Source organism: Balaenoptera physalus (genome assembly GCF_965194825.1).
Source record: "Balaenoptera physalus genome assembly, chromosome: 2".
In the NCBI taxonomy this organism is placed as follows: Eukaryota; Metazoa; Chordata; class Mammalia; order Artiodactyla; family Balaenopteridae; genus Balaenoptera; species Balaenoptera physalus.
The window spans coordinates 162,455,778-162,479,163 of record NC_138883.1 but is presented as its reverse complement, the minus strand read 5'-3'; the positions used below and the strand labels follow the sequence as shown (position 1 = coordinate 162,479,163).

The 23,386-nt window shown below is 41.8% G+C and overlaps 1 protein-coding gene across 22 annotated transcripts in view; it reads right to left on the bottom strand.

The window, feature by feature from the left end:
• The window catches only part of PARD3 (par-3 family cell polarity regulator), a 627,365-nt gene that overhangs the window by 52,529 nt on the left and 551,450 nt on the right, over window positions 1–23,386 (bottom strand). The window contains exon 23 of one of the 22 annotated variants that reach the window (XM_082449627.1): window positions 1,407–2,726. The exons of the other annotated variants lie outside the window; for them this stretch is intronic. Within the exon in view, the coding sequence (XP_082305753.1) occupies window positions 2,672–2,726 (55 nt within the window). The 3' untranslated portion in view covers window positions 1,407–2,671. Of the gene's footprint in view, window positions 1–1,406; window positions 2,727–23,386 lie in introns of those variants that run through there. 22 annotated transcript variants of the gene reach the window in all.

Here is a 23,386-nt window from a genome sequence, read left to right as displayed (position 1 = left end):
CTTTGTGGGAGACAAAGTACCACAGACAAACAGATGATATCCCCCCAAATGGCAGGCGGGACACTTGGTCTGTGGCCATAGTTGGCAGACCCTGTGTTGGAGGATTTCAGAGAGATAAGATCTGCTCAGCACAACTTTGGGAGAGCCACTGGGACAGCAGATCAGAATCAGGGATATTCTGCAGTAAGACCCGGAGAGGGGGGTGTGTCCACTGAGTAACGCTGACACTCTGAAGTAAGGATTCTTGTTATTACATATACCAAAGGGTTCCCCAAACAATAAATATCCGAGGGAAAGACGTAACAAGGAGCAAAGGAACTAAAGTGTATGATTACTCCATGTTACTTTGCCTAGTTATTATATTTTTAATATATAAAGAATAAACATAGACCCAAAAATGGTTAAATAAAACACCACACACCTTGGTCCACTTGTGGAAGGCAATGAATAGAAATCACTGCTACAGACCTTCCGTAAAGCAGAGAAGTAAGTAGCTTGTAGAAGGCTTTGTATTCCAAACAGAGAGCTACCAAACAACAAAGAAAAGGATGAGATGGCCATAAAAGCCATTCCTTCTGTTTTTGACTAACTTGTGAGAGATGAGTGGAAAAGTTTCTGTTTGTCTCAAATGGGCAGTTTTTCCACTGAGCCGTTAACATCGCTGAACACATTCAAGCACGATCGCGGTTTACTGCTGCAGTGGGCAAGTGCGAACAGCTTCCGCGTGAACTGCCGTAATGCTTGTAATTTCCAGGAATTAACCCAACAGGGATACTTTCAGGTCATTCAATACCATAAGAATACACTTATAATAAATATATTCTGTAACATATCGGAATGTTCTAGAAAGGAATATGCCAAAGCTTTCAACGAGGAATAGCAGCTGTTGAATTATTCTCACCAAAATACAGGACAACGCAAGACAAAGAATCACAGTCTGAAGCAGAGAGAACTGGAGACCAGTCCTTTTTTTTAACTTTGAGGAACATTAAGCCAACTCCAGCAACAAGTTTTGCAGATGTCTTACAGCCACTGCTGAAGAGGACTTGTAGTTTTTACTGTGAGCAAACAATCTAAAGCTGACTTACATATAAAGAAATTGTATTTTTTCAAAATTCACAAAGTACTACTTCTAGTTTCCTCCTTGGATGGATACACACACACACACACACACACACACACACACAGTATTTTAATTTCATAGTCCTTTGTTTGGGTTTAAAAAAAAAGGCACGTGGGAGCATTTCTGAAACAAACTGACTGAAAACATCCATAGACGTTATCAAGTCACTAAACGGAAAGTTTTCAAGAAATCACCTGGCCTTGACCCTTGACTTCAGCCAATTGAATAGCAGTTATTTAAAACAGATGAGTCTTTTTTCTTCCTTTTTTTTTTTTTTAAAAAAAAATCCCACCCTAACATTTTCATCAAGTTCTAAGACACGACCAAAAAAAAAAAAAAAATTTCCTTTCATTTAAATTCACTTCACCCTTATTTTGGCCTCCAGAAGAGCAGGAAAAAACTGGTCAGACTCAGCCTCATAAAACTCTTTGTGTTTCTGAGAGTAAGAACTAGATCTCCATCCAGTTTTCTCTTTTATAAGCTGAGTAAATCTCAGTTCTCTAGCTTTGACATGAAGCCTCTCCTCCACTCCTTCAGCCCTGCCGGTGAAACCTGCCAGCTCCTCCTCGTCGCTTTCGATAAGCGGACATCAAATTTCACTCTGGCCTTCCATCACATCTCCAGCATGCCAGAACATCCTTCTATTATAATCAGTAAAATCAGAAATGTAAAAAGCCAGACTGTGTGTTTCCTGGAACCGTAGAGAATATCTAGCACGTTGCGAGACGCTGTCTGGAGACAAACTTAATCATGGCTCAAAGGAAAAATCGTCTTTGATTTTTTTCCCCCAAATAATTCTCTTTTGTGTCTCTATTTTATACCCTCCTCCACCCACCTGCCAGCACACTGCCCTCTCCACCCCTGCTCATCCTGGATGAGCAATTAGGACGTCCCTACCTGAGTTATTTTCCTCTTACATCATCAACGCCTCCTTCATTGCTGGTTGCTTTAACTCAGCTTAATAGCGTTTCCTTGACCTTCCTATTCAATTGTTATGGGTGCCCAGTTCCCTCTCTACCCTTTCGTGCCCAGCGTTGCCCAAGAGCCACTTACCCCCCGCACCCTCACTTCACACTGTCTTCTCAGCACCCAGCGGGTTGGCTTCGGCCGTGCCCACTGCATCCTCACATGACATTCTAATAGTTACGGCAGCGAGTGGGCTCTTCGGGGGCTTGTTTCTTGCAAAATTTGACGCTGCTGACTCTCTTCCTTTGGCAAAAACATGAATTCCCCACATTTGTTGAGGAAATTATTACTCATCTCTTTTTTAAATTAATTAATTAATTATTTTGGCCGTGGCGTGCAGCCTTAGTTCCCCGACCAGGGATCGAACTCGTGCCCCCTGCATTGGGAGCATAGCATCTTAACCACTGGACCGTCAGGGAAGTCCCTATTACTCATCTTTTATCTTTATTTGCTGCATCCATAGGCTGGCCCATGCATTTCATGCAGCTCTGACCTCTCTCCTAAAACCCACATCCATTATTCTAATGAACTGCCTGCTTGCTGGGTATCTCACCTGCATATGCTGACAACATTTCGAACCTGTTACACATAGTCGGCCCTCCGTATCCACGGGTTCCACGTCCGCGGACTCAACCAACTGAGGATCAAAAAAAATTGGAAAAAAACAATTCCACAACATTCTAAAAAACAGAACTTGAATTTGCTATGCACAGGCAACTATTTACATAGCGTTAATATGGTACTGGGTATTATAAGTCATCTAGACATGATTTAAAGTACACGGAGGATGTGTGTAGGTTATATGCAAACACTATGCCATTTTATATCAGGGACTTAAGCATCTGTGGATTATGGTATCTGTAGTGGTGGGTCCTGGAACCAATCCCCCATGGATACCAAGGGACAACCATACAAAAATGAAATCTTTCTCCCCAGAGCTTCTCTTCCTTCTATTATCCTTATATTCTGTCTTTAAAATCAGCCATGTTAAAATTTCTTTCTCTAATCCCTCCCACAAATTCAATGAGCTACACTCAAAGACATGAAGTAGGAATAAGGGATTTTACTTTATTGCTGATAAAACATTAAGCTATGAAAAACAGTTGCTCTATTGGGTAAAATTAGTTGGAAAACAAAATTAAATTTAGTAATAAAGCTCGGTGTTTTCCAAAGTATGGACTATGCTCTTTCTTAAGAAGTACTGGTGGATGTTAATTCTTCTCCTGAGTCTCAAGGAAAATTCTATTTTGACCTTGATGAATGGAAACACCAGAAATTTCACTTGCATTAAAAAGAGCTCAGAAAGTCTCAAAGACTCTGAGCCCATGTATGGGAGCTTGAGGCCTCTTCAGCCCTCTAGAAGAGAGGACAGTCACAAAACACTGGATAAACACAGCCACGACACACACACACACGATGCCTAACCTATAATTCTCCTTAAACGCTTCTTTTAATTTTTCCCCAGATTTATTGAGAAACAATTGACATACATCACTGTGCAAGTGTAAGGACACAGCATGATGGTCTGGCTCATATATATTGTGAGATGATGACCACAGTAGGGTCAGCGAACGTCCATCTTCTCAGACAGACACAATGAAAAGAAAGAAAGAAAGGAAAACAATCAAAACAGATTTTCCCTTGTGATGAGAACTCTTAGGGTTTGCTCTGTTCACAACTTTTATACAGATCATATTGTACATTACATCCCCAGAACTTATTTATCTTGTAACTGGAAGTTTAAAAAACATAAACTAAAAGTAAACCTTGAAGATCCCTGTGACCTGTGTTTCCCTCCATTTCTAGTTAAGGAACGTGGCTGCTATAATTCAGTATCAACATTCTGAACATTCCATCTGAAACAATGCACTATGTTGGGGTCACTATTTGCAAAAAAAAAAAAAAAAACTATCATGCCAATTAAAAGAGTGATTTGTGAGAACAAATAAAATAAGCATGGCCAATTTGTCTGGGCAGCAATGATACAAACCTGGTCGCCGCTAAAGATTTACACCTGCTGCGGTGTCAGCTCAGTTTTTCTGCCGCCTTCACGTCGGCTGCTGGCGGGCTACATCTGTCTGAGGCAGCAACCTCAGGCAGGGGAGGAGCTGAGCTTGGCTACGGAAAGCTCCCACTTTTCCAAAGCAGCATATTAAATATTGTTCACTAACAATTATTCATCCAGATCTTACTTACCAAAAGTCTGACTGTGATAGAGTATCCTTAGCGCAAAATTACACTGAGCACCTTAGGGTCACTGAGAAAGTCCACCATCGTTGTTAGCTTCCACCAGCACGTGCATGTTGGTGTGATGGGCTGCAGCGCCTGAATGCATGCCGTGCCACGCACAATTAGGCTCCCAGGAAAGCCTTTTCATTATACACTCCATACTAGGAGCAGTACTGAGCGTTTTTCAAGAAAAGGTGCTCCATAAGTGACAAGACTTCTTCATTCTTTAAAGAAATATTTTTAAAAAACAAAACAAAAAACCTCTCAAGTCGAGAAACTACTCCTATGGTTAGTAGTAGAAAATGGAAAAAAGCAATATTCAGGTAAATGGAAAAAAGAACATCTTCTGAAATGAAAAAAAAAAATAGCAAGCACAGAGAGAGCAGAACTGAGGAAAACAGAAAAGTGTCTTCCTTAAGGGTAATTTATCTGTGATATATTCTAAACGTAGTCTCTCAATTTCAAACAGAATAACTTGTTTATGCTTGAACATGTTTCTACTCTAGTAATGGAAGGTAGTTTTATAAGACACGAATTTCTAATTTGTTTTCTAATTTAATTATTTTAATAGCTACACATTTGTGTCCTTTGGTACAATAATAGACTCTTGGTACTGACATATCCACTGACCCTCTGTCCTAAAATCATGTACCACCATCAACAGAAAGGGCTGTCCTCTGGCCTTCACTGCTCCCAGGGGTGCAAGAGTATGATGTTGAAACATGGATCTTTTGGAGCAAAGGTCATGTCACTAGTAATGGCTTGGTGTTCGGTTTTTCTTTTCTTCTTTTCTCCTTAATGAAAAGGCTGAATATCTGACAGAACTGTAACATGTGAGCTATCTTCATTTTATAGCTTTGGTATTACTTGCCAAAATAGAGCTCTGAGATCTGTAGCTTAAATATTTTATGAAAAATGCCTCCTCCAATAGAAATGTTAATAATTTAATACATGATAGACTATATACTATGTTTCAGAAATAGTTATTTAGTAATATTTTTGTATTTGGTATGAAAGCTTAGTAGTTAATTCCCTTGATGTACACTTTTACTTACAATGGTGGGCTTTTTCTGCAAAATTACGTTAGCATAAAAGATGTGTTAGTAAACATTCATTTTAAAATGAGTTTCTAATTTTTTTATTTTTTTCTTTAATCCAGAGAACCGAGAGCATGTTTCTGGGCTATGCCAACACATCTTGCCAAAGCTTGGTTTTGATGTTAAATATTCAAGCCCACACATTGCTATGTGGTTCCATTTAGCCAAATACTTTTCTGAGAGATGGGGGGAAATCTCCAGTACAGGCATAGGATTTGGTAAGTCATCGCGAGGGTGATGTGCTTTGCTCTGATTGTCCTGACGGGCTCTCCCTGAGGTAGTTACTAAAAAGAGCATCTATAATCAACAGCTGTGTCCTGATGTTTTGCCAATCTGTGCTCACAAGACATGATGTTTGGTAACATATTTCAAACACAGTTTGCTTTTGTCTTCTCAATACCAAAACTCTCACTTCTTTCATCCAAGAATTTCTAATAGTTTGAGGGCATTAATTATGCCATACAAAATCCTTTCACAGTAATTATTGGTGTTACTGGTATCCTGATTATCCATAATACCGAAAAATCCACTTTCTATATTGGATTGCACCATGGAAATACACTTAATGGAATATGCTTTAATCCTATCTAGAAATGTCTGTTGCCTTGTTGACAAATAAAGAATTCTGAAATGCATACCACAGAATCTTATCTGTTCCACATTGCGCTTTTCACATTTAATTTGGGTGCTGAACTTCTTTTTCTAAAATGCCTCTTCTCTATACAGACTTTTCCCTGTGAGTAGGAATTAAGTTTGCCAGCTACATTTTGTAATTAACTTCTGGTGAACTGATGCTACGCATGTCAAAGAAAGGAACAGCTGCTGAAAATTCAATTTCAACGTACTGTGTGTGGCAGGAAACACAAAGAGGAGGCATGCAATCTTTGCTTTCTAGAAGCTTACAATTGCAGGGGAAGACCAGATGCAGGACAGAGCACAGGAGTAAGTTTGGTGTCCCGAGATGGTGACAAAAGGAGACAGGAAAACAGCCTGGGAGAAGACTCATAGGAGAGCAGGAGATGACAAAGCGAGCTGGATATTTTGGTGATAAACTTGGAGCTGAAAGTTCAAGTTTTGTTTTTACTCACAAATATAATGAGAAACTTTTGGAAACCCTAAGGAGATGATACATGATCCAAGGGATGGCCAGGGAAGACCACTTGGAGGTGGCCAGCTGTTTCCACCTCTCTGCTGGGGACTGAATGGAGGGCAATGGGCATTGAGGGATTTAGATTAGAACAAGAGAATACATTTCCGACAGTGAGACTTACTAAGTGAATAATGGAAGAGGTTAGAGAAGGAAACTGTGAAAATGTCATCTGTGAAAGTCTTTAAAATTGGGATATATTTTCAACAACCTGAAGAATGGAGCAGTGAGGTATGGAGTGGACTAACCGAATGGAAACCACATAGCATTAACTTCCAAGGACAGAACAAAGGCTCCTTGGCCACCTCTGCTTGGATTCCTTCTCTAGTCTTGATGGTCCAAGTGAGCCGCCACATTGCTTCACAGTGACCTACGACCCAGAGAGGGCGTCTGAGAGGTGACCAGCCAAGAAGAGCCCAGATCAGACGCAGAGAATCAAGGTTCAGCTTCCGTCTGACATGAACCGACAACAGTAGATTCGCTTGCAGAATCCTCCACAAACTTAATCCACAGGCTCAAATTTTAAGTCTGGCATCCTTAGAAGAGGTTTAGCTTTTAAGAGCTGGCTTAAGATACTATTGAAGGGACTTCCCTGGTGGCGCGGTGGTTAAAACTCCACCTGTCAATCAGGGGACATGGGTTCAAGCCCTGGTCCGGGAAGATCTCACATGCCATGGAGCAACTAAGCCCGTGCGCCACAACTACTGAACCCGCCTCATACCGCAACTACTGAAGCCTGCATGCCTAGAGCCCATGCTCTGCAACAAGAGAGGCCACCGCAATGAGAAGCCCGCGCACCGCAATGAAGAGTAGCCCCCGCTCGCAGCAACTAGCCTGCAGGCAGCGACGAAGACCCAACACAGCCAAAAAAAAAAAAAAAAAAAAAAAAAAAAATATATATATATATATATATACTATTGAGATCACAGGTTTATCCATCCAACAACTCAGATGTGTATAGGTGGTAGGCACAGGGCAACACAGAGTCACTACCCTGGGGAAGACAGGCATGTAAACAGTTAATTATACGCCAGAGTGACACATGTTAGGACAGAGGGAAGCCCAGAATGTGTGGGGAGCACAGATGGCGGACACTGACCGTTGGCAGAGGGTACAGGGAAGACTCACAGGCGGACATGGCGTGATCCCGGGAGGAAGAGTCAGGCAGCTGACAACACAGCAGAAAAGGTTTCTTTCCAGATAACGGGCAGGGCATGTTTGAAGGTATTAGGTGCCGCCACAAAGGACGACTGTGCGAAAGCCTACGGCATGGGGAAATCTGGCAAAATCACCATCACAATCTCAGCTAGCATTCTCTCTGCCTTCCAGAGCCAAGGTTGCTTTTTAAAATATTTAAGTAAGACCTTCAGCTTTGATTAGAGCATCTGTCATATGAATATGTATTTGCTGGCTCCTTAGAATAATGTGTTAGACATGGAATTCAAATGCCCTTTCATTTATCAATGGCTACTAAGAACTGTAATCAAGCCAAGTCCTCTTATCTAAACAAAACTCATTAAATGTAAGGGTAGATGCCTAAACAGAAAACATGATTTACTGATCATTGTTTTCTCCCACTGTAAACACTCAACTTTCTATTCACGACATATATTCTCATATGTGGACACATCTGTTTATACATACTATCCATCAGTCAGGGGAAAAAAAGGTATCACATTGAATATATGATTCGGCAAGCTAGAACTCAAGCTTTACCAAGAGGCAAAAAGAAGCTTTAATGCATCTTAGAATTTTCTGGTATACATCAGCTCAAACTATAATACTCAGAGTAAAGATAACCAAGGTTGCTTTCTGTAGGTTCATCGCCCACTGGGGCTTCCCCAGCAGCCTTTGTCCACTTTGTCAGCATGGCTAAGAGGTCGCTAATAGGAAATACGGATAAGGTCCCTGCCGAGGGGTCAAAACACAGAAATCTCACAAAGTGATATAAATTCAATTTGTAGAAGAAAGGGAGAGAAATGTCAATGTATGGTTAGTAAAAGTATGGATTGGGCTAGGCTGCCTGACCTACACGTGTCCTGTTCCTTTGCAGCACCTAAGCCTGTACAATCCTCTGACGTCACCCCGCCAAGGATGCGTAAAACAGAAGCTGTCCACACAGGGAGGGTGCACAGATCTGTCTCCAGGCTCAGAGCCTGGAACCCAAACCCCAACTTCTCTGGGGTCTTTCCAATGACTTTTCCCCATTTCTCTCTGCCCTTACGAAGGATTTACTCCAAGACTGAGATTTTTTGGACAGGCAATTGTTGTTGTAACACAACCTTCTCAAGGGTTAAGTGCAAATGAATCAGAAACATGTGGCTTAAATTTCCCACAAAAATTGAATTCATATGGACTCAGATATAAAAGGGAAAACAATGTTTTCCAAAGGATGGTTTGAGTTTTGAAAAATTTCAAGTGCTGGGGAAATAGTTTAGGTACTCACTTAACTTTTAACTATAGCCAGAAATCAGTCATCCGGAACACTCTAAAACTTCATTCTTTTCAATGATGTGTCATGCTCAGGGAAAATTACATATATAGTGATTATATGTATACGGAGAAGCACCCACCTTCACAATTTTGTAAAAAAGCTCCCACAGAATCAGTGAGAATGGAACTGAGTAAACTGTACGTGCGTTATTCGGGAACCTTGTGAAAATTCAGACTCGATTCAGCAGGTCTCAGGTAGGGCCTGAAATTCTGCGTTTATAACAAGCTCCCAGGTAATGCTAATGCCACTGGTCCATGGACCCCATCAGAGCAGCAAGGATGTAACCACCCACGCTGCTCGTCACATAAGTCATTTAATAGCATGTTTACAGATCTCGGGGCTGCCTGAGATTCCTATTTGTTTGGTGACAAAAAAAAAAAAAACAAGCAAAATTACATAAATGAGAATTAAAATACCCTGCTAAAAAGGTATAGATAATTGCTCTGAAATTTACATAACAATATTCACTGATGAGAAGTAATGTATTCATTATGACACATGAACAATGAGAAAACAAATAAGAAACAGTAGATATTCCTCATTACCAACTCTGCTACCACTTTACATCCTAATCCGACTGGGAATTCTTTCACAAAGTCTTCCAAATCACGTCAGACATCGGAGAGACTGCCTGTTTTGAATTCAAGCACTTTTTGTTTACCACATGACTAATTAGTAAGACATCGGCTGGTCTTTTGCACGCATGAGTTTTGCACATATGGATGTCTTATTTTCACAACTAGATTTTAACCTCTGTGAGGGTGTGGACTGTCTCCTTCCTTCCTGAATTCCCCAGAACCCTCAGCATGCTTTCTGAGTTGACCATGAAACCACCTGCACGTCCTGTATAACCATATTATAGGGTCCTGGTAAATCTCAGCTGATCATTTTTCAAGGTTGTACCAACAGCCATAGCCGTTTCTATACAATGTCAGAATTCATGCTGCTTAGCATGCAATAACGCTGATTCTATTTGTCACCTGGAGGGAGGGGCCGAGGACAGAGGCTGAAGTTGGAGCTGGGTAAGGAAACACACATGCTCTGAGAAAACATTCGCTACTTACCCACAAGGTTTGATGAAAAATGTGTACCTTCTTTCCTCCCCTAGGGGGTGAATGGGCCCATTTTTCATACGTGCAGCTTTCCAGGAACCTTGTTAAGATGAAGAATGCTACCTTTCTCCTCTCGGGTAAACGAAAGAAGAGAAGCAGCTTTCTGAGAATCCCACCACAACGGCAACGCTAGGAAAAGGGTTTAGCAAGCCCCCCAACTTCCAAACCATGCGATCTGACTGCATCTCCAAGGGCGAGGTCATCCCAGGTTCTGGAAAACCCGCGCACACACCCTGCCACTGAAGGCGCCACCCGGTCACTGCCCTTCATTTTCCACATGAGAGCACCCGGGCTCCAAGAAAGAAGGTCCTCTTCTTACAGCAAGTGAAGAAGGGCAGCCCTCAGAGTGGCCCTCAGAGTCCTAGCTATGGGCTCCCATCCCTGCTCTGAGCTCTTCTGCAGCTGAGGCCCCAAGGCCACAGCCTCCCATCCCTCGGGCAGGGATAGGAAGCATTTCCTCCTTCCAACATGTTACACGGTTGGCCGCTTGGTCATGGAAACAATGTCCTTTGAGCTGGTTGGGTGGTTGACCCAAGCGTGGGTCCTGAAGAATAATGATGCGCTCGAGGAAAATGTACCCCAACTTACACACGGCCAGACGGAAATAAACTTAAGTGCTACCTATTTGAGTAGGACTGTTCAAAATGGACTTTTCAAAGATACGACTGTCATATTCACCCTGCAAGTATCAGTTGAGCAGCAACTATATGCACAGCACAATGTTAGGCTGAGTTTGGGAACAGTGCTAACTTTTCTTCTTATTTTTGAACTGTGGAAGTTTGCAATCTAGGTGGGAAGACAAGATACTTACATGTCAGCAGTTAAGCAGCTTTACAGAGCCAAGGATATTAATGCAAGAGATGTCATGAAGTGGTTAAGAATTACAAGAAAGAAGGTTCTGAGTTATTCTTGAAGGTCAGGAAAAATGTGGAAAGAAAGAGGAGGGAAGAGCATTCCAGACTGAGGGTGTGCAGTCCTGGAACCCTGATGCTCACCTGTCCGGCTGGTGCAAAAGGGACACATCAGGTAGAAATTTAGGTTGTGGCGAAAGTAAGAAAATCATCAAATCAAAGAGTGTGGATTCCAGCCAGTAAGCGGAGGCTTTCCAAAAAATATTTCTCAGAATTCTAAGATTCTGCAGAGGTGACTCGAAATTCTCAGTGACTTATATTAAGAATAAATAAATGTAATACCTCTGACCTTAAAACAAAGTTTATGTTAATAAAATATGATTGCTTTGATTAGTTTTATATACTAAGTTTCTACATACAGTTTCATTGAGAAAAAAGAATAACTGATAAGGGAGAGCTGCCTTTTTTAGTTATCACAGGAAAGAACAGCATTTGTTAATTTCAAGGATTTTATTTTATTTATAATACAAAATCACTTCAAAATTAATTTAAAATTCATTGTATCTTTAAAATAATACAAATGCTTCATTTGACACTTGGAGTTCCTAGTACCTATAACGGCAAAGTTATTACCGCATCATCATTATTAATGGTATCAATCTGGCCACATCACATTATATGATGAGAACTAATTAAGACGGAATATGTACCATAATGGGATTTAACTGCACACAGTCTAAAAGAATCGCCTGTTTCCCCTGATCACACTTCCTTATATACACAAAATCCACATTAACTTCACGGTGAGTTAAGCATCAGGCAGTGCTGGCAGATGATGGGCTTTTGTCCTGATGACTCTACAGAAAGATATTAATTTCAGTTTTGCAGCTCATTCAGAAAATTGCCTTGATAACTTGGAAAAGCCCTGTTTATGCATTCTGCTTGTGTGTGTGTGTGTGTGTGTGTGTGTACCCAAAGAAACCATGCCAGCCATAAAGGAAATTAAAAATAAACTTGAATATGCTTCCATATGCCAGTGCCAGGGCCCCAGAGACTTGATCGTAAACTTGCACATTTAAATGGTCTCCATGAATTTTTGATTCAAAAAGTGTAGTAAGCAATTTCATCATCACAACCACATAAAATAAATTTCCACTTGGGGAAAAATATTCCTCAGACAAGCAATGGGATATTTTATTTAGCTGTTCAAGTATCAGACAATTTCTAATAAATGAACATTCTGGATTTTAAAAAGTCTAATAAAGCTACTACTTTCCCTTGTATTAGAAGGTAATATAGAGTGAAGAATATAGGAGATATAAGGAAGGGAATTTAAAACAATCAATTTTCTGGGGTGATTGAGAGCTTTAAAGCAAAATTATATTAACAATTTAAGTGTTAAATCCCCATGTGTCAGTTCATTCAAATCCCCTTATACTGCTAAACAGAAAAGAGGTGTTTAAGTTCTTATACTACATTTTTCATACTTACACCACTCTTTTCCTCTCACTGTATTAAGATAATTTTCAAATAGTGACTTCAGTTGCTGAGCATCCTTCATACAAGGGTGATTGAAAACAACCCACAAACAGATAAAGAGAAGGTAATTCTCTCATTCAAATATTCAACAAATACATTTCTCTAAAATTTTATTTCATATTTTGGGACTAAAAGTCATCTCTTTGACATGATTTTAAAATAAGAGGTTATTATAAAACAGGAGGTTGTCACCATGCTCCTAAAATGACTGGGGCTTGTCTGCATGTGGACTGCTGGAGCTGCCACTTCCCTTTCTTGATTTATTAGATTCAAGAAAATATAAAAGAGTTGAATCAATTTAATTTTAATTCCAATTAAAAAAAAGTGTCTGGCAATTAAGTGACAGTCACAGACTTTTAAGCCACGAGGATGCAAAAATCGGGACAGTGAGTATCACTAATGTGTAATGTTATTATGAAAAATGTTAGTGAGCATAAATTAAATGGGGGGAAGGGCAGCAGAGCACTGGAGATTAAATTCGTAAAAGTGCTCGTTAGCAGAAAATCCACTTGTTTATTGAGAGACAGCCTCAATTAGCTGATGGTGGAAGTGGATAATTTGTTTATTGTTTCCACCTTGAGGAAAGGTTTTCTTACGTATTTCAAACCAAAACAATGGGCCCAGTGGTGTTGTGTTTTGTCTCTAGGGCAGCTCCTGCCACCTGTACCAGTCACTGCAGACCCCGCCCCCAAGTCCACCCGAGGCTTGCCAATCACCCTCTACACCATCAGACGCCTTGGAAGAGGCCTGGACTTCTGGGGTGAGGGACTTCGGTGTTGCAAAGGCTGGTGCAATCAGATCCGAAAATGACTACAATTAAAAAGAAAGAAAAAGCTGGCAAGGGGTAAGCCCCGCTATAGGGATGAAAGCCAGCCAATCATAAAACCGTAAATGACAAAGCAACTGAAGTCCCTGGGCCTTCCTTGGTACAAGATTGTCAGTGGGAAGTGATTTGCAATTGTGCACAAATTGGTTTTTTTCTTTAAAAATCCTTCCTAGAAGGATTGGGGTTGGAGGAATCTGTGCCATTATTTGCTTTTATTATAAATGTCTTGATCTTAAAATCTAAGGCTAGTACGGATATACATATATACACACATATACATTGACATTATGTATATTAATATGTATAAACACATACATATATATACATTATATTATATATATATGCATACGGAAGGCAAGAAAGTAGCAAAAGGACATGCAGTCTTTTAAAAATACACCAAAGATTTAACACTGCACTCTGACGCAGCAGATGTTGAAGCGGGAGCAGGAAATAACCGAGCGACGGGTACTGCTCTGACCTGCGCCTTCCCCCCACTTCCCCGCCCCCCCAAGCAGCTCCTGGAAGAAGATAAAAAATAAGACAAAGACCCCCCCCAAATCAATTTGACGAGTCTTCATCAAGCAGATTTCAAAATGTTTAAGAAAACCTCTATCTTAGACAAAATAAATTTAAAAAATAAAAGTCATCCTTTCTTCTCTCCGATTTGGTCTGCTCACCGGGCTGTCAGCTTTCAAGCCTGACCCTTCCTTGATATCCACTTATTGTCCCCAAACCTCAACCCACTGGGCAATTAGAACACAAGCACTGCTTTCCAGCCGCCGCGTTTTAGTTGAACGCCTGATCAAGGAGTTCCCGTGAAAGGAAGCCCCGCACGGGGCTGGGGAACATCACAGCCGCTTTGAAGATGCTGCAATGTCCGCCCTCACAGTTAACAGAGCGACACCAGGAAGAGGGAGTCCTCGCTTCCCTGGTCCTTGCCCCTTCATCTGCTGCGGCAGCTCTTCCCCGATGGGGGCTTGCAGCCCTCGGCCACTCTAAGGTCTTCAGGTGCTTCCAACCGTATAAAGTTATTTCCACAAACTACTATCATTGGTCCTGAGAATGTACTGTAATAATAAAACATAACCTAAAGTATCCAGAAGAATACTTCTGCAGAAGTATCTTGTATTGTCTTTGCTGTAAAAAGTAACATATGTAAAATTTTTATGTTTGATCAAACTGATTTAATTAGAACAGTACCTTTTGGGTTGCAGATCTCTGTAAATTGTGCATTTATAGAGACAAGGGGATAAAAGATGCATCGTGAATAGGCTGGGATTTCTCTAACAAAATAACATGATACCAATCAACTCTCCTCTAAGATAATTACCTACAGCAAAGTTGGTTTCTTTATTCACATCCAAGTTCAGCAAATGGAAAAACCTAAGATTTCAGCGGCAAAAACAGAGATTATGAAAGTCAAGGCGTCCAGCGGACAGGTCAGCTCAGCCCACAGCCCACTTTCTACCAGACCACAGAGACGTGGATGCCAACATTTTTTTTCTTTTTAAGACAAGATAATGAGTTTTCATGTTTCTGTGAAAAAAAGAAACCCATGAGCCAGAATGCTTCACAAACACTGACCTTTAGCGTTAAGAAAGTCTCCTAAGGAAAAACAGGGATAAGAAAGTAACCCTCACGGATCCTTCTTACTGAGTGGCTTTTATGGAATTATCTGCAATCACCATGTAGAAATGGATGGACCTGCCTCCATCTAAATTCGTCATGAAATGCTGGACCTTGAGGCGTAGGGGTTGGAGTATATAAAGGGATGAACATTTGCCAGCTCCAAAAAAGAATGCTTTGGGATAGAAGGAAGGGAAAAAACTATTGGGTGATCACAGATATGATCATTTTCACTTCCTATAATCTGCAGGGTGGTCAGCTAACACAGTGCTTTCGTAACTTTAACAAGAACACGGTATACGATTAGCACTGTTTCACTAATGATGGAATGAGAGATGATTTCTTTAGAATGTGATATGAAAGAAGCATTGGAATCAGGACTGGATACCAGGTTCCTGGAGCTGTCAGTGGCTGGTGGCCTCTGCAAGGTCACCCAGCCAGCCAGGCAAGCGCACTGCCCCTGCCCCAAGGCCCCCCTCCCACAGAAACTGAGGGAGAGCAAAACCAGGAAGACACCAGGGTGGAGGAGGGGGGAGATGCCAATATTTCCCCCTGCCCTTCTAACAGAAAAATAACACACAGGTGATTTGTTTACAGCACTCACACACACACAGGCACGCACACACACACCAAGTTTAGAGAGTGTATTTGTAAATTTACTGCAGGTCACAGAGGCCCTGAGTGGAGGTATCTATAAATAGCACGGGGCTCTGGAAGGGCAGCCCTCTGGTGGAACATTTCGGCTGTGGGACCACTGCTGCTTCAAAATATCCGTGTGGGTGTGCTGCCATCCTTCAACTGGACACATGGAGTGGGGAGATGGTTTCTATCATGTGGTAACATGAGAAACCTGGGTGTTTCGGTGGAGGAAAACAAAGCGTCACATAAATCAACTCAAACTGTAAACATACCACTTAAATATTAATCAAGGTAATTATAGAAAAATAGTCCAGAAAATCTCTGTAACAATCCAAGATAAATAAATGTCCACAGACTCAAAAGAAACTCAGAACTCATTTGTTCATAACATGACTTGACTTTCTTCATATAACTCATGCGAATACCACATGCTTGGCTATATCTGTCCTAAATGAAATTATCTTCCAGTTGTTATCTGATTCTCATCCAGCAAACCTACACAAAACACATATTCAGGCTTATGAATAGGGAAAATGAAGTCCAGGATGAAAATCAATGAAAATAATCACAATATCCATCAAACAGAACCATGCCATATTTTTAATAGAGCCTGTTTCTTAACTGCTTCCTTTGGGAACATGTTAAAAAGAAGAATGGGCATGTGTGCAGTGGGGGCAGGTATGCTTAGGCCAGTCTGTGGCTAAAACTCCTTACTAGTACAGAATGCCAATAACCTAGGCAGGTAGAGAAATAGGAGAAGCCAGTTCTCAGCATCCACAGGGAGTACAGGCTCTGGAGTGGTTTGAGCTGAAGTTTTGTTGAGGCAGTGTGGTCCGATGGGCTCTCCAAGAAGGAGAAAAGTACATCTATGTTACATGGTGATCTGGGGAAATAGAATTGCAGATAGAAGAAACAGCAAGTGCAAAGGCCCTGGGGCAACAAGAAATGTGCCTGTGGAACAAGAAAAGCCTCATTAGCAAGGGGAAGAGTATTCAGTTCAGTGCTTGGTACTCACCCTGCATACTCAAGGGCTTCCTTTTCATCTTCTGAGCTCTTTAAAATTGGAAAAGGGGCTAGGCTAAGTAATCCAAGATGATTACCTAAACTCCAACATATTTTTGGTCACCAGGGAGGCAACTAACACAGGAACTTACTAGCTGTGTGACCTGGGACCAGCTACTTCACCTCTCTGAGCCTCAATGTAAAATGAAGATAATTGCTACCATCTTGATGGGATTATCATGCGGATACATGCCTGGCACACAATAGGTGTGCAAAATTACTGCTGGCACAATATAAATATTCCTGGCTTGACCAGTCTCTTTTAAGAACTTTCTCTAGTGGATTTTGTTTTAACAGGTCATTAACTTCTGGAGACACTTCAAGCTAAAATGCCAAGACCAATGACAAGGGCAGACCAATTATAAACATGGATCAGTCAGCTCTGAAGCCTTAACTCAGTAGGAAGCTATGATCCAATTAACCAACATTTGGTTTGTGGATCGCTGTTCAAAAATACGAATCTGTATAATGTCCATTTTGCAAGTTAAAACACATTCACATGCTAAAATTAGGAGAGAGACTTAGAGGAAGTTTCAGCCTCAACATCTCCCCACCACTTCTGTAAAGTGCTGAAGAAGGAAAGAGCCTCCAAACCATAAAGGATGCTTTCAGAAGGTAAACACAACCAAGAGTCCCATCACTATAATTTGTTCTTGTTTCTCAGTATGTGTCTGGTAGATACATACAAACTTTTCTACTATCTACAAATTTGCCTTCTTTTCTCCAAAATCAGTTAACACCAGAAATCTTAACAGCCATAGGTAACAAGCCATCTTCCTGAAACCTGCTGACGTCTGGTTACGTGCGATTGCTTTGCAGCTTCATAATTCAGGACGTCCCTATAGGAAACATTGTGTTTGACCTCTATGCAAATAACATTGGTACTTTCAGACATGGCTACTGACCTGACGTTGCATTTGAAAGCCCCCAATAAAGGCATAGCTCCAAATTTTAAAACCCAGATTCTTCCAAAGGCAGGGGAAGGATCGAAGAGAAAAGTTGCACAGCTGGAAACACGATTCATCCTCAGAAGTTGCCCCAACTTACATTATCAGGGTCAACTAAATGTGCCAGATAAGAATTTGGTGAATTTACTTCGGCTAACACTGCTCTCCTTCTGAGTACACACGGCTGGTGAAAAGCCAGATGTTTTCAATCTGTAAAGCTTAACACCGCTGCACAGCAAAACCAGCTGGCAACATCCTGAAAGAAACTGTGTGTCTTCCTTGGAGGAGTCCGGGCCCTGGCCTGTTTGATCTTTTACACACACCCGACAGAGCTCTCCTCTTCCTCAGTCCACGCCTGTGTCACTGTCTTGGCAGCCAGCTCAGCAAAGACTTTGGAAGCAATAGCATAACCTCATCCTTTTTCCTAGAGCTCAAAAATACTTGAAAAAATATATACATTTTTCCCCCCCAAATAGATCTCTCCTTATATGCTAGTTAACTTGAAAGTAACATAAAAATGATTTAACTCTCCCACAATGATTTAACCATTTCATCTGATTTGCACCACGGTACAGATATACACGTGTGTGAACACAGGATCTATTTCAGCAATTCATATATCGCTCGTTCTTATAACTTGGGAAGAGCCAGATTGAAGTTGGCGTGTGCACTAATCTATAAAGAGTTGTTGTGCAATTACTTGTATTTTTAAAAAATCAAACACAATGGGAATCTATCATAGGAAACAACTGCTATAACCAGCTCTCAAGCACAGATGTAGAGAATCCACGTATGGATACCAAGGGGGAAGGGGGTGGGTAGGATGAATTGGGAGATGGGGATTGACATCTCCCAATATATTGATACTATGTATAAAATAGATAACTAATGAGAACCTGCTGTATAGCACAGGGAGCTCTACTCAATCCTCTGCCTTGACCTAAATGGGAAGGAAATCCAAAAAAGAGGGGGTATATGTATACGTATAGCTGATTCACTTTGCTGTACCGTATAAACTAACACAACATTGTAAAGCAATGACACTCCAGTAAAAAAACAAAAAGTCAATTAAAAAAAAAAGAAAAAGCACTTCAAAAGCACCCGTCTGCTCCAGGTGATGCAAGCCAGAAGCTCACGAACAAATCTTATCTATTCAGTACAAGCAAACCCCCAGTCCCCCTAATAAGCAACACTTTGTTGGCCTAGCTTCAAACTACTGATGCACTTCTTTTTTTAAAAAAATTATATTTCTTTAAAAAACAAGTTAAAACTTGAACTTCACAATTTCCAACACTCCTTCTAAGAGGCTAGAATAAGTGAGATTTCACTACACACGTAAATGGGATCTTTTATGCCACACCATCGCTATCTTCCATGCAAAGTGTGTCTTTCTCATAAGAAATTCAAGTCCATAATGTTTATTGGTAAATTACATCCAAATTGCAAAAACATTTCAATGATCCTAACGTCTCTGTCAGATAAGCAAGCTGGGGAAACGAAAATACTCACCTGACATGGGGAGAATAAAGAAAATAGCATGGAGCTGGTAGACCATGAGGCGGGAATTGCTTTTCTCAAATTTAAGTCCTTGGGGATAAATCCAATGTCTAATAGGAAGTGAAAATTCAAAAACTTGTGTTTGCCAAATAAAGCAGTGATTGAGGGAATAAATCAATGAATGAATGATTCTCTGAATTGACTATTAAAACCGCTAAGGAAATACTGATTTCCAGTATGGCCCAGTTGCTGCCCGTCCTCCTATACTGGGCAGAGGGGAACTGAACCCAGATCTCTGGGGTTTCAGACCAAGTACAAGCAGAGCTTTCCTAATGAAGAGGGAACAGCAAGAGGCAAAACAGTCACACAGCACACTGCACGACAAATGCCTGGAATCACCGGAGAGAAACTAAATTCTTAGTGGATAGACCTTCATTCAACCTGGTCATAAAATTCAGGTTTATTTCCCACACAGGCTGATACACATTCTACCTTTGTGGTTCTTTCTCATAAAAATTCCACGCAACCTCCTTGGCTCCCAAGGCCTGCAGTGTTTGACTAACTTGGATCTCCACTCTGGCAAGAATCTCTGGCCCCCCACTTCGTGATTAGCTACCGAAGGCACCCCTGGCTCACAGGGGGTTTAGAGAATTAATTAATGTTTGCAAAGTGCTTGTAGATCCACAAGCCAAGGGGTATTATATAAATGCAAATTATTAGCATTATTCTGTTTTCCCCGGGGGCAGACTACCCAGAGCACTTATTCATGCCTAATAAGAAAACCAAGTCTCCCTAACTAGGTCTTCCTCTGTTAAATGGGTTGTGGATTTACAACCCAGATCACCAACTCCTGCACATCAGTCTGTGCAGGCCTTCGGATTTTTAACTTTTTTCTCAAGGATCTATTTTGGGACTCTTGGTTATCAGACTCAAAGCCTGCAAAAGAGATCAGAACTCATCATGAAAAGCAAATCCCACCTCCAGAAAGGAATTTCACATCTCACTTTCTCATCATTGGGAGGAGATGAGACAGAGGTCTTGGCTTTTTGGAAAGTTCGCTGTGCCCCTTGGTGGAGGCCCTGGCTGAATTCCACTTTGAGCGATTACGTTCTGCTCACCTCAAGGTCTCCTGCCGCTCCAACTGCGGGTAGTATTTATTGCCACTTCCTGCCTTGAATGTTTTGCAGCCTTCCTCTGTTCTGCTTAAACAAGTGCTGCTGGTCACCTACCACAGCCCTTCCTCTGGAATAAGGGGAGCCAACACGGCCATCACTTTTAGGGCCTAGACCCCTGGTTTATTTTGTTATGCAGATTGGAGGAGCCATTCATATATCATGTTCACACAGGTACTTTCTGCCTTTATCTCTGTTATTTTCACTTTAAACCTGGGAATGCAGTTGGGAGGTTGTGTAAGCATCACCCACAGTCCTGATCCACAAATATCTTTGACAACTTTTATTGGTCTTTTGAGAAATCCATTCCTTTGTACTGAAAAACACTCTTTTGGATCATGTCATTACTACTACACAACATTAGGGCCCACTGTCATATAGGTCTCCAAACACACTAGAGGAAGGAGAAAGGGCTTTAAATGAGTCTTCTTGTATGTTAAAACAGAAACAAAAACAAAAATCAAAGGGAAAAAAGGAATCACTGTAAGTAATGCCTTCATTTGCTGGATATTTATTGAACTTTTCTATGGAACCACACATGGCATTTATTTTAGGATACTTTTCTCTCCCACTTTTCAGCTCTAGAACATTTAAGTAACTTTGGTGACAAGATGACAGGGCAAGCAGTGACCGCGGCTCCCACTCAGGGCTTCATCTCTGAACCGGAACAGTTACCGGGAACCTTGACGGGCCCCAGAGTGGGTAAGGAGGAATAGTAAGATTGAAAAAGTAAAATAACACTTTACATATTGTATTACATACACATGCATGTGTACATACTGTATATTATATTGTAGAGTTTTATAGTTTAGAAGGTGCATTAAGATGTGCCCCATTTAACTCTCAGAACAACCCCCCAAGTAAAGTATTACACCCGTTTGAGAGATAGGAAAACTCTGCATCCAAGGAGTGGGTGCCGTGCCTAAGAGCACAGAGCCAGTCAAGGTGCATGTCCCGAACTTGGACCAGGGAGCTCCTTCTCCAGGGAGCAGTGGAGAGGGGTCAGCCTCTCACACTTGAACTCAACTGATGCGCACGAAGGAAGACAACGTAAGAGAGAAGAAATACAGGCGGAGCGGGGCGGGGGATGTTTGAGGAAAGGAGACTCAACTTTTCCAGACACCCGCCAGCTTCCCACCAGTGCCTCCCGTCAGAAAGACTTTCCAACGTGGATCTGCTTATACGAGTTGGAATATGAGGTCTGACCCACAGTCGCAGCTCACTGTGGTCCCCTGGCCTCCACTGGCGACTCTGAGAGTCATTATGGAAGAAGTCATCTCAGAGACCATGGCTGGCCCCAGATTTTATGCCTGTGTTGCCCTCTGATCAACCTAGAGTGAGCTGCTATCCCCAGAGAACACTGAGCAGAACAGCTGGGGCAGGGGTGGGGAGGGGCACAGAGCAGTGTCAACCTCAAGGGTCCATGTGACCCACCAGCCTCTCCTTCTTCTTCGCTGGGTGTTGAGGGTCCCGACATCTGCCTCCCCGCTGCCCTTCTGGGGTCAGCCCCTGTCTCCTGTATCCTTAACATCTGATGTCTCCCCTCTCCGCTCCAACCCTTCCCAACAGGACTGTTCCTGTGGCCAGAAGCAGGCCTGCGTTTTTCTTGGTCTTCCCTGTGTACTAATTCCAAGCCAGACATTCCAGAACTGTCTACTGCATTAGTTCCTGAAAAACCCCAAGTCCTTTCAGAACCCACCTTTGCTCTCTCTCCCACTGTTTAATTGATAATATGAACTCCATTCAATGTGTAGGAACATCTCCTTCTGGAGAAAGGACCCTGTGCCAGCAGCTACCACTGAGTTGGATTTCAGTTTATTGGTGTGTGGAGTCTTGGTCCCAGGAGGGCATGGGGCGGGGGGGAAGGGAGCAGAGGCTTCAAGGACTGGCCTTGAAGGCTGCTGGACGCCTTCACAGTTGGCCATTTAGAGACACCATAATAGCAGCAAGAGGCATGGTATTGGGCAAGAACTGTAATAGAACATCCCAGTGCTTCTACAGGGAAAATGCAGGGAAGTGGCGTTGAAAATTCCCATCTGTTAGAATCACGTTTGAAAGTCCCCGGCCAAGACCCACACATTCCTGTACCCTTCCCAAGCACAACCAAAACAGATGCTTGGAAGCTCTTCCAGGGACGAAGGCAGGATCAGTCCTGGTGTGGGTCATTTTCTTCTGCATCTTGTCTCACAGAAAAAAATATCAGACCACAACATTCATCAGGACACTGCCTGAAAGGGCAAAACAATGAAGCCCAGGTCGGAAAGTCTTAGCATAAGGAAGTCACAAAGCATCTTCAACAACTGATTGAAGCAGTCACGTGGCTGGGGCGGGGCGGGTGGCAATATAAGTGCAGCCCCAAATGTTCCCCCCTGAATCTCCTTCTGTGATCCTGGTCTCCCTGTGTTTTCAGGGTAAACTGACTTACACGACATTCATACCCACAACAGTAAACTGCTTTCCAACTGGAGGGAAATCAGCAATGTGTTCCTTCTTTTTCTAGGGCAGCACTAACTACACTCTCCAAAAGTGAAGCCCCCAGGCTTTGTTTTTAAGGCATTTAACTAATTCACTTTACTCAACCTAGTCAATCAAAGATGAGCTATATATTATCTTTCTCCCATGGCAATGAAAACCTTTCTGTCACCCTTGCCAGAGTGGGGCAGCAAACCACCGTGTAGATATGGCTGGGAAAGGAGGATAGAGCAGCAGATAATTAAAGTGCTTTAGACCACTCGCCCATTGATTTTCCTCTTGTAAAGGTAGCTCAATTGAAATGATTCAGAATAAATCATGTGTTCGAATTATCCTCTCAAGTAAGAGCTGAGAGCATATTGATTAATAATTATTTGCACTAACAGACTCAACTAAGGCAATATCATCAATTACCTTAAAAATTGGCTGAGATCAATCACAATGGAATCAGCTGAGTTTGAAGATCCATTGTCTTTTGCTTAGTATTTTTAAAGAGACCCACAGAGAGGCAGGGCTTCTGAATGGAATCGTAGTTGAGCACTGCTGGCCTGAGCGAATGATGGGCGATTACTTCTGAATATACATTG